Raw genomic sequence first — 13,792 nt, 5'->3', positions numbered from 1 at the left:
GCACGTAACTAACGTAAATCAAGCAAGCTAGTATGTATAGGCCACGAAGTGTTGGCGAAATAACACATTAGCGGACCAGAGGAAATGATATGGATTTTTTTCCAGAAAACGTCTTGCACAAAATAAATTCAAGTACTTTCAAGGATCTGTATCTATGTATGTTTATTTTCAAAAACATTCCAGGGCCTTGAAAATTTTTTTTCAGAATCACAAACTTTCAAGAATTTCAAGGACCTGTGGGAACCCTGTTTAATCCAGCTTGCGCAGTTGTACACAGAAGCAGTTCCGGGAGCATGACGTATGGGGTTAGCAAAGGAAAAACCAGTCTCCTCTTGGCTTATATCAAAATCCTCCGACATTCTTCTTTACAAATCCTTGTTTTGTACTTCTAATTAGTGACCGTTGTTTTGTTTTGATCTCTCTGCTGTGTTTCCGCATGCGTCACTTCTGAGCAGCACATGCACAAAGCTGACCTCACAAGTAATTCCCCTGGAACTGCTACCATTTACAACAGTGAGCACAAGCTAGATTCAAGTGATTATTATGTTTTGAATATGGATATTTTTCTTACAAAAACACACTGATTCACTACAGAACCATTCTTCTCCCCCGAGTTACATCTTCCGCTATTTCAGAGAGTATTACAATGCATATGCACTCTTTAAGTGTAAACAATGCTTATTGCGCAGATTACGCTTATGTGCGTGCTTTCCCCCGAATGTAAACAACGCTGATCACGTCAAATACGTTCTTGGGTACTCTCCAAATTGCCGGAAGACGTAACTCGGGGGAGAAGAACTGTTGAGTAAATAATGTTATTTTTGTTTTCTTTGTGCAAAAAAAGTACTCTCATTGCATCGCAAAACTGAAGTTGAGCCACTGATGTCACATGGACAGTTTTACCGATGTATTTACTATGTTTCTGGACCTGGAAACATTTCAGTTGCGTTGCTGCCTATGGAGGGTCAGATAGCTCTCCGATTTCAACAAAAATATCTTAATTCGTGTTCCAAAGATAAACGAAGGTCTTATGGGTTTGGAACAACATGAGGGTGAGTAATTAATTACATAATTTTCATTTTGGGGTGAACTAACCCTTTAAGAATACAGTGAGCTCAGGAGAGCTCCACACACAGCCGCTAGATGGCACCTCTAAATCAAGCAATGCTGTCGGCATTAATCTGCATGTAATAATAACAGTCATTATGAACGCAGCATTTGCAGTTTTAGTACATTTAAGTAGACACTTTATTCCAGTGTTACTTATAAACAAGTAAAACATTTGTAGTGTTTTAAGCCATTAAATCTTGGTCGTAAAAATAATGCAATTCTGAAATTTCAGTCGTCTTAAATGAGGCAGAACAATAAAGGCGGCAGTTGTCAGATGGGTAATGACGACGGTGCACCAAATGCGCAATCCTGCAAGCAATTCAAACAGGAATGATGACGGCACACAAAATACCAACAAAATTGTGAATTAAAAAAACAAACAAACAATGGATCTAAGCGAATCACATGGGTCGTCCGTTAGAGGTCGGAAAATACGAAAATCCTAATTTATATGGAAAAATCACACCCCTGATAATATTTACTTATAGAGAGACACTCCAACAGTGATTACGTTAAGGCTGCTTTATTCCTACAGGTACGGCAAGGGATGCGTGTTTGTGTTGTGGATATGCCCTGACCCACAGCGCACATGCTTCCTTTGGATGACTGCACGGGCAATGTTTGCATGTGAATGCATTTGTGCTAACAATCAGTAAGCCTGGAATTAAACCATGCCATGCTGGTTTCGTCTGGCCAGAGGAGAACTGGCCCCCTGACTGACTCCAATCATGATGAAGTGCTTTGAGAGGTTAGTCATGCACAACATCAAAACCAGCCTCCCCAACACACTTGATCTGCTCCAGTTTGCATTCCGTCCAAACTGCTCAACAGATGATGCAATTTCTTCCACCCTCGACCTGGCTGTTACCCACCTAGAAAATAAAGACTCCTATGTCAGAATGCTGTTCATCGACTTCAGTTCAGCATTCAACACAATAATCCCACAAAAGCTCATAAATAAACTAAACCTGCTGGGCGCTAACAATTCCCTTTGTAATTGGATCCTGGACTTTCTAACTGGAAGACCTCAGTCGGTCCATGTCGGCCACAACACCTCGAGCACTACCACACTGAGCAGAAGGCTGTGTGCTCAGCCTGCTGCTCTTCACGCTGCTGACCCACGACTGCACTGCCAAGTTCAGCTCCAACCACATCATCAAGTTTGCGGATGACACAACTGTGGTAGGTCTCATCAGCAACAGCGATGAAATGCACTACATAGAGGAAGTGGCACAGCTGGCTGAATGGTGTGGCACTAACAACCTGTCCCTCAATGTGGAGAAGACAAAGGAGGTTGTGATGGACTTCAGGAGAAACTCCGTTGACCACCCCCCACTGACCATCGACACCTCGAATGTGGAGAGAGTCAGCAGCACTAAATTCCTAGGGGTGCACATCACAGAGTATCTCACCTGGACCACCAACACCATGTCACTCTCCAAGAAGGCACAACAGCGGTTACACTTTCTCCACCAGGTGAAAAGAGCAAGTCTCCCTGAGAGTTTCCATTCTGTAGGGAAACCATAAAGAAGATGCTGACCAGCTGCATCACTGTCTGGTATGGGAACTGTAGTGCAGCAAACTGCAAGACCCTCCAGTGGACAGTGAACACAGCTGCAAAAATCATCGGTGCCCCCTCCCCTCCATCCTGGACATTTTCCTTACACGATGCTCCAGCAAAGCCAACAGTTTCGTGAAGGACCCCATCCATCCCGCCCACAGTCTCTTCCAGCTCCTACCATCAGGAAGACAGTACTGGCGCATCAGAGCCCGCTCCGCCAGACTGCTCAACAGATTTTTCCCCCAGGCTGTGAGAGACCTGAACTCAAACCACCCCACCCCACCCTCCTTTGAAACCCCACACAAACCCCCTACCTCCAGAAACATGGACCATCTCCTCTCCTCCACCCCCCAACACCCCCCCACCCTTGACACACTTGAAAAACTGTCTGATACATTGTTTTTTTGTGAAATTCTCCTCTATGCGCACTAGACACTTTTCACACACACTGCTGTGTGAACATAATCCCACAAAGACTCAAATATGTGTTAACATGCTCGTGCACTACAAATCATCTTGCACTGTTCCCCAGCCAGCTGCTTGACTTACGATGTTTCTCTTTGCATATGTACAGTATTATGTGAAGCATTCGTATAGTCTATATATTTTTTCCTTTTCAGTCTATGTATAGGTAAACATTTATATATAGTATATTCATATTCAAAATCTGTCATTAGGTTAGTTGTGTATAGATACAGTGTTTATGTGTAGCATTTGTATAGTTTGTATTTTGTTTTGTTTTTTAGTTTATGTATAGGTAAACATTTATATATAGTAAAGTCAAAATCTGTCAGTAGGTTAGTTGTGTATAGATATAGTATTATGTGAAGCATTCATATAGTCTGTTTTTTTAGCTTATGTATAGGTAAACATTTATATACAGTATATTTATAGTCAAAATCTGTCTGTAGGTTAGTTGTGTATAGGTTTATACTGTTTTACTTCATTGTTGTATGTCTGTATTTATGTAGCACCGTAGTCCTGTGAGGCACGACACTTCATTCCAATGTATGTCCACACATGTAGCGGAATGACAATAAAGCTCAACTTTAACTTGAACTTGATTAGTTATTAGTTATTGCTTCATCATGAACACCCACATGTCAAATGCCACTGGTTCTTACGTAACTCTCTTATCACAATAAGAAACTGAACAAACCTAACTAAATGTAAAGCATGCTATACAATGTGTGTTATAATGGTTCAAAATGGTTCATCAAACAAATTAATAATTACACTGTTAACTATATTCATATTGTATGTTTTTTACCGAAAGAACAGTCGAGAGCCTCAACCTGCTGCTACAGTGCTGATGTCAAGCTGTGGAGCCTGCAGGGTGATGCCAGAGATAGTTGCTTCAAACACGTGTTCATACTGTCCAGCGTATCGGCTCACATCTGTAGATGTGCCTGTACAAACAAATTCATCAACAGTCTCTTTTCTGACTTTACTGCATGCTCAGCGTGAACAAATACAAACATAAAAGATATGTGCCAGAGGCAAGATTTTTAGCGAATGACAACCTAAATTTCAGTCATTTCCTCAAACAAGGCTGCAGAAGGCAACGTTTTACACAACATGAGGGTAAGTAAATTATGATGGGAGTTTCATTTTCAGATGAACCATTCTATTAAACCTTCAGGAGATACATTTACTCATCTCTCACCTCCCATGTCAAAACCAATGACGGGCTTCTTTTCCATAAACCCATAACATGTGACGGCATAGCCCACAACTCCTCCAGCAGGACCAGAAAGCACTGCCCGAGAGCCACAGAACTGCTCCATTGGTGTCAGCCCACCATCTGACTGCATGAATAACACATCCACATCCTGAAAAAGGGAGAGGCGGGGTATTAAATTAAGGGGTACTTATAAAAGCTTGATAAAATAAACCTCACAGACATACCTTCAAGCCTCCTTTAAAGCCTTCAGAAAATTCAGTGAGGTAAAGGTGTATTTTTGGTGTGAGATAAGCATCAGCACAAACAGTGTACCCACGAGGCACTGCTCGCACCATGGGCATCACCTCACTGGAAAGAGACACCTGAGTGAAACCAAGACGCTTCGCCAAAGAGACCACAGCCTTCTCATGAGCTGCCCATCTGAAACGCACACCAACAGGAATGAGAAATACGATTTCATTCAACATTATCAGATGTCTCAGTATGCTTTAATTAATTCAGTGTTTGATATAATGTCACATTGGGCATCATGAAATTTTATCTCCACACCAAGTACCAACTGGTATTCTACAGGGCTTAGTACATGGACCACTCGTATTCTCTCTTTATACCAAGTCACCACAGCTTATGGCAACTTCCATCATTCCTACACAGATGATTCTCAATTAATGCTTTCTTTTCCACCTTCTGACACCCAAGTGTCCTCTCAGGACACTGCATTGTGACTTCTTGCACTTTGCAGTGTTTATTTATATCTGTGTTTTACTGTTTTTACTTCCAACTTGATTGTAAGCACTGTTTAGCAGATGAGCCAGTGTACTAGTTAAGACTAGCAGACCAAAATGCCTCCTGTTTGCATGTATTTTTTTATTACACCACATGAGATTATAGCGAGGCCTGAGACAGTTGAAGTGGTAATATTTAGATTATTGGCATTAAATTGACAAGAATAAAAAATAAATAAAAATTGTAGAGAAACTAAATATAATTGTGAGTAATCTTAAGTAATTTAAACAATGAAACAGCAAAGTTATGTATGCACTCGATGATACTGTCACATTTTTCTACTGTGAAACAAGCTGTACTATTATGGAACCTTTGCAAAGCCTCTATAAAAAAACACTTAAAATGTTGGATAAGAAAACATATTCATTCCACTACTATTAAAGTATCAAAAACACTTTTGAAAAGTTTATAATTAATTATATATAGGCCTGCATGATTTGGCCAACAATATATATTGCGATTATTTTGTAATATACTGTTGTTATATACTGCTACTGTGTTATATTTATATTACAACATTTTAACTGTGTTAAGATATTTCATATGAAAATGTCTCATAGCACTATTGCTGAGACATTCAGACACAAAGAGCAAAGAATTGACCACTAATGGAAATGTTACTCTTAGGGGTGTTCATACTTGGGTTCACTCTTTACAAGAACCAACTAAAACTACGAGTACAATACTAAAATTTACGTCTTAAATTCTTCACTTTCAAATGTTAAAATTTTGGCAGAATATTAGTGAAATAACGTTTGTCCACAATAATGTTAGAAATTATATGAATTTGAATTAAGTTTGTTCAGCCATTTGTTTATTTTAATATTGCATCACATTCAATTAAATTAATTACTAGCTTTTCAACTTGCAGTTTCCTTGTGAATATCAGACTGCTGAAGGCCATGATAGACTAATTAGAATCAAATATTCCAGAGACAGGGTTCGTACAGAAACTGCAAAATGAAATTCCAGGACTTTCAAGGACTTTTCAAGCACTACTTTTTTTGTTTTCAAGGACTAAAATCAGCAATCACAATATCATTATCTTTCAAATTATAATAAATAAACTAATAAAACTAAATGGTACAAATATAGTGCAGCACATGCAAAGTGTGCAATGGCTGTGGTAACTTGAAAGAATACTATGGCAAAGTTATTTCCTTATTCAAAGTGATATTTTAATGAATATATGATGCTCGTAGACACTAGGGGTGTGACAATACACTTAGCTCACTAGATGAGACAAAATACAGACACTTGGTTTACTACAATGAGACAGCATTTTAATACTATTTTTAAGAAATGTTCAATGACAAAATATTTGTCTTTTAATCACAAAAAGCAAAACAATGTACCGGGTAGTTATATTTTAAAACATTTAACTAATCTAGAGCCATAACTAATGATAATCTTGGTAATCAAATAATAATGATTATTTTAACAATTGAGTAATCTTATATCTTTTAGAAATAAAAACAGACCTAACTAAGTGAAAAACAGGCTTTATATTAACTACATTTGTATATATATTAAACTAACGATAAGACAATAATAATAGGTTCAAATAAAGTATCAAAACTAAGTAATCACATGGTTTTATTGAACAATTCTTTTAAAAAACAGTGTAATATGCTTATAAATAATATTATGCATTATAACAAATACCTTGTAGAGGGCGCCAACGGCCTGGTGATGTTTAATTTTACGGTGTGATTCAACAATGTTTAATTCCATGTAATTTTAATATTTGGCCACATATAAACTCCGAGCTAGGGTTTGAACTTTTATTTTGAAAAAGCGACAACAAATCACATAACAGAAATATGTTGATTTATTCTCCTGTGTTTGCATATTTTTATTAATGATTTCCATAATAAATTTAGTGAGATAACGCACACTGTTCTCCCAGATAAACGTTAAAGCAGCCCAAACTCATAGCATATATGCAGAAGAAGAGTTTTTGGACCGAGCGCCTGAGATGGAGACGCAGTCCAAGCTTGTAAAATGATAACAGTGCAACACAAAGTGCGTCAGACTTTATACACATTCCCAAATGAAACCTAAACAAACAACACGTGTAATAAAAGACTGAACAATATCATGCAAGCACTATCAAAGGTTCTACCACAAAATCAACTTATAACACAAAACCTTATTAGCTACAAAAATTTTCACCTCCAGGAGTAATATCACGAGATCTTGTGCGCTGCTAAAAGCCAGGAGAAACGGCTCTGTGTTTATATCAGACGCAGTGCATGGCTAATTTTGTGAGAAAAGATTATTTTATCGAAAACAAAACTACTAATTTCATATATACTGCCTTTTAAACATTCAAGTACTTTTCAAGTACCTTTTCGTAAATATGGCAGTTTTCCAGGACTTAAATTTGAAAAGTCCAATTCAAGTACTTCAAGCACTTTAAGCACCTTGTACAAACCCTGAGGGAGTCATGTAATAAATACATCAAATGTATATAATGATCTATACACACGTGTAAGAATGGAGTAGCAGCACCGCTATACTGCTGATGCCTTTGGATTGCACACGTCTCAAATCCTGCTCCACACGCTGAAGATCCAATTCTTGCCACACCTCCAGACTTTCTCCTGTACTGCCTGAGTGAGAAAGAGATTCCATGCAGGTGACATTACTGATACTTTTCTGAGGTTGTATGAACCAATAAAACTTTCCTATGACATAAACATAAAATGTTAGTCGAGGTTTTAATTTTACAATCTCTCCCTGTCTGACCCTAAGAATTAAACAGACCATTTCTGTTACTTTGCCTTTGGGATGTCTAGAAGTAAAAATATTTTTTTGTGATAGATTTAATTTTTATATAGAATACATAAAAGTCCTTTATTACAAAATATCAAGAATCTTAATCACCTTTTACTATTCGTTCGGGCTCATTTCTGGGTAGTTGACAGGAATCTTGTCTGAGAATTACCCTCTCCTCCACTTCAATCACCTCCTCATACAGAACCTCCGGCATACACACCTCCTAAAACAACAAACACTTTAACACAAACAACAAGACACTTGATTATCTAAGTCTTTCATCAAAGCAACTTGAGAAATGGAAACAGGAATCATGGCAGACAGGGTTCCTGCAAGTCAGTTTGGGATGGCTAGTTAGTTAATATAGTTAGTTTGTGTTGTTCAATAATTTACTTTATGATACCAAAAGCTGAATGAATTGCATTTAGTAAAAATAACCTACAGTACATATTTAAATATGGTCCTCAGGAGGGCCACACTCACATGCACAAACAACCCCGCTCTTATTATATAATTATCTTCTTGAGTGAAACATACTTAAACCATTGATAAAACTGCCAACTAAAAAAAACAAAAAAGATTTTCATTTTCAACATTACCTCCAGGAAAATACATCTACATTTTTATTTCACACATGAAGATTTTTATGTTCCCCAATAGCTTGGCACAACACCACACTAGAATTCACTATTCAACATTTCAGAGTAAAACTATTCAGAAAACTGCAAAAAAATATATATATATAAATATCAAGCCATTATTTTGGCCAAAAGAAATGGTCTAACTGAGACAACTTGCCCAGGGCAGTCATTTATGAAAAATACCCTTGTCCTAGGAACAGTGTTCAGCCTTTCTGTTAAAATCTAACTTCCCTTACTATATGTGGTTTTACTTTTTAACCAAGAGCTATTACAAAAACATGATGATACAGGAATTGTACAATGCAGAATTCACAAATTTGATTCCAGTGTTAAACCAGTTATTTGAAACCAACATACAAAACCTCTACTAGAGAAGACAAGCTTTTATGACTCAAAACTATCCTAGGACATCAACTTATCTATATTCTCTTAAGGCTGGAATACACTGCACGATTTTTGCCCTGATTTTCCACTGATTTACAGCCTGGAGAGGTTCACAGTAGCTGCCAAAGGTCAGAGCCAGTCTGCAGATTTAAGTTGACAGAATCCATAGAAAATCAATTAACTTAACTTAAAGTGACAAGCATCAGTTAATATTTAGTCTGTTTATGAAGTATTTACATAGACGTTCAATGTGGAAGAGCTTAAAGAGAGCACACTGAGCTTAACTGGAGCAGCAACAACTTTTTATAAATTTCATGTAATATTTATTAAAATGACAGGATTTTGCTAATTAGTCTAGGTCATGTTTTAAGTTCATACATATTTTAATATGAACAACTATTATTAACAATATCTATGATATTATATTTTTTCTTATTGATGTCACACTGAAGCTGTGTAATTTCATACTAGTGCACCCTTTAAGCTCACCTTAAACTAATATAAATTCTTTAAAAATCACAGCACTGTAAAATTACAGACCAGCAATAAACTGTCAATTTATAATATTATGGATGTACAAGTACAAGCCAGTACAGCTAGTCAGCTAACTTTGTTCTGTAGCATCTGTGCCATGTTGCTAAAACTATCTTTTGGATCTAATGTAATTATTTCCCACATCCAAGTTCTTGGTTATAATATGCAAAAGTCTGAACATTAATCTCTTAACTTTACAATAAGTAGTAAAACTTACCCAAAATAAAGGCTTAAATATCTAAAAAAAAAAAAAAAAAAAGCACATTTTAGGGCCTCCTCTTTTGGTGAATGTTTTCAGACAGCTTTCAAAATGGGCACAATGGATACTCATATCTCAGTGTGCAATGATCTGATTGACTTGAAATTATAGGAGGTATATAGTAACAAACATATCAATTGGTTAAGATATCAAGTAGGATAATAAATAATTTTTTCTTTTTATAATCTGAGCTCAAAAATGGAAGTGTGCTTAATGGGTAAGTGAGCTAAATAGGTATGTTTACCCTATATTGTAATCATTATGATCACACTTGTAAAATCGCTTTAATGACTTTTTGCCTAAAATTAATTTCATGTTAGCTAACTGTGTGATTCTATTATTTTGAACTGTTCATTTGTGAAATCAACATTAGTTGGACACATTCACTTCTGATAAAAGATCACTCTAAATTTTAATGTAGACACATGCTTTTTCTATAAAGCTGCTTTGAAACAAATCTGTATTGTGAAAAGCACTATACAAATAAATTTAAATTGAATTAAAATCTTTTTATGATATAGCCCTTGGGACAACTTCCCCATTGGACAATAAGCCCATTTTATGGTCTTCCAAAGCTAGCAAAGCATACTTGTAATGCATTCATTTTGTGACCTTGATAGTTAACAAATGTTATAGCAGTTATTTGTGTTTTTTAGTGTCTTCTTCTACAGTCAGTTTTCTGCCAGGTCAAGCAGAAGCAACAGTTTGAAGGACAGCTTACCATTATACTCTAATGGCCAAGTCTGTGCTCAGATAGTTGTGTAACATTCTGGACCGTCACTATAAGTATGCTGCTCAGTTACTTATTCTAACCAGTAGTAGTGTTTCATTTTTAATGTAATTTGTGTCGATGTACAAATCTTTAAAGACTGTTTTTGCTTACTTCTGTCAATTGAAAATCTCTTAGAAGCCCTTGGATGCTTTTCCTGCCTGCACAAGTAGCAGTTGAGCGGTCTCTGTGAAGAGTATTACATTGGTTGGACCTACTGAACAAAAATATGCTGTTTTACTGAATAAGGTGGTGGCTGGATAGAGAGTAGCATAGGAACATACAACTCTTATTATCTCTGCCATATCTGACAGAAAAAGTTAAAGTAGTATGTCGTTTTGAATTCACCCAGTGTTTTTGGAAGACTGGAATGCAACTCAATGAACAGAGACCTATCATTTGTGAACAAAATGAATGATAATCTGATCACCAACTGATTTCCAGATGGTTCAGAATAAATATTTTTAGTGAACGGAATCGAAACATACTGGGATGAGTCTAGATCATCAGCACTACTCACCAGATCAAACAGAGCAGGTCGTGCTTGCGTGCCAATATGTAATAAGTCCCGAAATCCGCGTGTCACCAGCAGTGCTGTTCTCTCGCCCTGCCGCTCCAGTAAGGCATTAGTCGCCACTGTGGTGCCCATCCGAATCCAGCCAATCTGAGAAGTGTCCAAGGGCTGATCTCGAGCAAAGCTCTCCCCCGTCTCCTGTTTAATTCATAAACCCAACAAACAAGCAGACTTTCATGCGATATTTGGGCAGACTTCTGTTCACTACATTCTTATCTTCTATTATTCCCAGATCAAATCCATAACCACAAACTTAACTCTTCCCAATAAGCATCTAAGTCCAAATATATTAATGTCTTCCTCCTCACCTCCTCCAGTACTCGGCGGATGCCCTCAGTAGGAGCATCTCTGTAGTTCTGGGAGTCATGTGACAGCAGTTTTAGGACTTTCTCCCTACCATCAGGCAAACGGGCGAACACATCTGTGAAGGTTCCTCCCCGATCAATCGCAAAATCAAACTTCCCTTTAGTTTCAGCCATGCTGGAAAAACAGACTGTCGCTGAAATGAGCATTTTTATATATTTTTTTTAAAGAAGACTCACCAAGAAAAAAACAAGGCTATTTTATGGAAACCGTGATACATCAAAAGAACATCATTTGAAATATAAAATATTATAAATGTCCTCTTTACTGTCACTTTTTTATCAATTTAATGAGTCCATCCATGCTAAAGTATTATTATTAGTATTATTATTATTTAGTTTATTTTACATACCCCTAAACTTTTTAATGGTAGGATGAAAATCTGTCTTCAATTACTAATTCTCATGTCATTCCAAATATGTATGATTTTCTTTCTTTTGTGAAATAAGATTTTTTTTTGTTTTTTTAACCATACAGTGAAATTGAATGGGGTCCAATACTGTTTGGAACCTAACTGTCTTTCATTTTCTGGACAGAAACATTCTTCAAAATATCTTCTTTTGTGTTCCACAGAAGAAAGCAAGCTTTTTGTTGGAGTTTTTTTTTTTTTTTTTTTTTTTTTTTTTTTGAAGTAATTACTAAATGTTAATCCGAAGCAAATGCTTTAAAGGATAAGTAAGTAAGTAAGTGAGAGATTCTTCCATCTCAAAATGAAAGAAGAAATAAATGTATACATGTTCGCAACGATCATTTCCAGTTAGAACGTCAGTAGTTATACTGCAGACGTGGAACTAATCTATGATACATTTTTAAAAAGCGAGTGAAATAATAAAGGCCAGCACAGTCCCTTTAACCTTAACTAAGCTTAAGATCACGGACTACATAGGCTAATACACGTTGCAATGTTTTTGTCATTGTAAGCATCGCATGAATGCATGCATGCATGCATGCACGACCTATTAAACAATCACAACATTAGTATGTTCTGTTGTACTTACACTTGAGACGCAGAGGAAAAAGAAATAAACAGACACCTCTTCTATTGTCACAATGTTTACCACTACCTTGGCGAAGCTTCAATTCACCAATCCGATGCGAGTAAAGTTCAGCACCACCTCTGCTACACCGCCCCCGCCTCCTGAGATCTCACGTGACTAAGCCCGCTCTCTCGGCTCTCCCACACCTGGCTCGTCACACGCGTGATTGCGTAAAAAGACGAATCCTAGTTGAGCCTCCTTAAAGGGATAGTTCACCCATTACAAGCATTGCAAATCAAATGTTAACCATTAAAACTATTACATAATGTTTTCCAGTGTGTTTTGGGCCATATATTCCCTTAGGATCTAATGGTTTTAACGTCACATTGTATTTTAATATTTTATTTTCATGTAGAAATTCTTTCATTTACTCCCCTCATGTACATTTAAGCATTTGCATTGCACTAAATAGTTTGACAGAACATGAAGTTAGTCATCAAACATGTTTTAGGGTTTCATGACCATTAAAACATCTAAAAAAGACGTGAAAAGACCAGGGCCCATATTCACAAAACATTTTATCTTACCACTAAGAGTTCTCCTAAACAACAGTAAAAGTTTTTAGATAAGAGTTTTCTCTTAAAACCTATTTACAAAGCTGCTGAGACAAACTTTTACTAAGGAACAGAGAGAAGTCTTAAAGGGGTGCTATTATGCTTTTTCACTTTTTTAAGTTTAGTTAGTCTGTAATGTTGCTGTTTGAGCATAAAAAAGATCTGCAAAGTTACAAAGCTCAAAGTCCAGTTCAAAAGGAGATATTTTATTTAACAGAAATCGCTTTTCAAAAACTACAACGAACGACTCGTTTGGAGTTGGACTACAACGCATATTTTCCGGGATTTGTGATATCACAAATACTGACAAATGGGACGAGACCTGGTTGAGCTGCACTGGAGAAGACAACGTGTTATCACTATGTCGGAGAGATGCTAACTTTTCCAAGGCAGATAAGCTTAGAGTGGTTACAATCATCCAGGTTTAAATCGCACTCAAATTGATTTGATTTTGAAGCAATATTTACACTGAAGCTCACAACAGGCAGCTATGATAAGGAGCATGACATTTCCCGACCAGGCAGCCAAGTGCTGTCAATCACAACACACACTGGCCCAGCTAACCAATCACAACACAGACTGGCCCAGCTAACCAATCACAACACAGACTGGCCCAGCTAACCAATCACAGTGCATTTCGTATTTCAGAAGGCAGGCCTTCATTTGATGCAGGAACTATTCCAGCCGTTCATGCCAGACTGGGGAGAGAGGTATTGTAATAATGTAAAATATGTGAAAAATAACATGTTTTTCAA

The 13,792-nt window shown here is 37.0% G+C and overlaps 1 protein-coding gene across 1 annotated transcript in view; it reads right to left on the bottom strand.

Moving 5' to 3' along the window:
• Positions 1-12,531, bottom strand: part of oplah (5-oxoprolinase, ATP-hydrolysing) — a 50,400-nt gene extending 37,869 nt beyond the window's left edge. Inside the window, 8 exon segments of the mRNA XM_042768274.1 lie at positions 3,942-4,080; positions 4,338-4,503; positions 4,580-4,775; positions 7,633-7,756; positions 8,031-8,145; positions 11,030-11,221; positions 11,392-11,576; positions 12,445-12,531. Of these exon segments, the coding sequence (XP_042624208.1) occupies positions 3,942-4,080; positions 4,338-4,503; positions 4,580-4,775; positions 7,633-7,756; positions 8,031-8,145; positions 11,030-11,221; positions 11,392-11,562 (1,103 nt within the window). The 5' untranslated portion in view covers positions 11,563-11,576; positions 12,445-12,531.
• Positions 12,532-13,792: the final 1,261 nt, after the last annotated feature.

The sequence above is a fragment of the Cyprinus carpio genome, chromosome A12 (genome assembly GCF_018340385.1).
Source record: "Cyprinus carpio isolate SPL01 chromosome A12, ASM1834038v1, whole genome shotgun sequence".
Taxonomy (NCBI): domain Eukaryota; kingdom Metazoa; phylum Chordata; class Actinopteri; order Cypriniformes; family Cyprinidae; genus Cyprinus; species Cyprinus carpio.
This window is presented reverse-complemented; position numbering and strand designations above follow the sequence as displayed.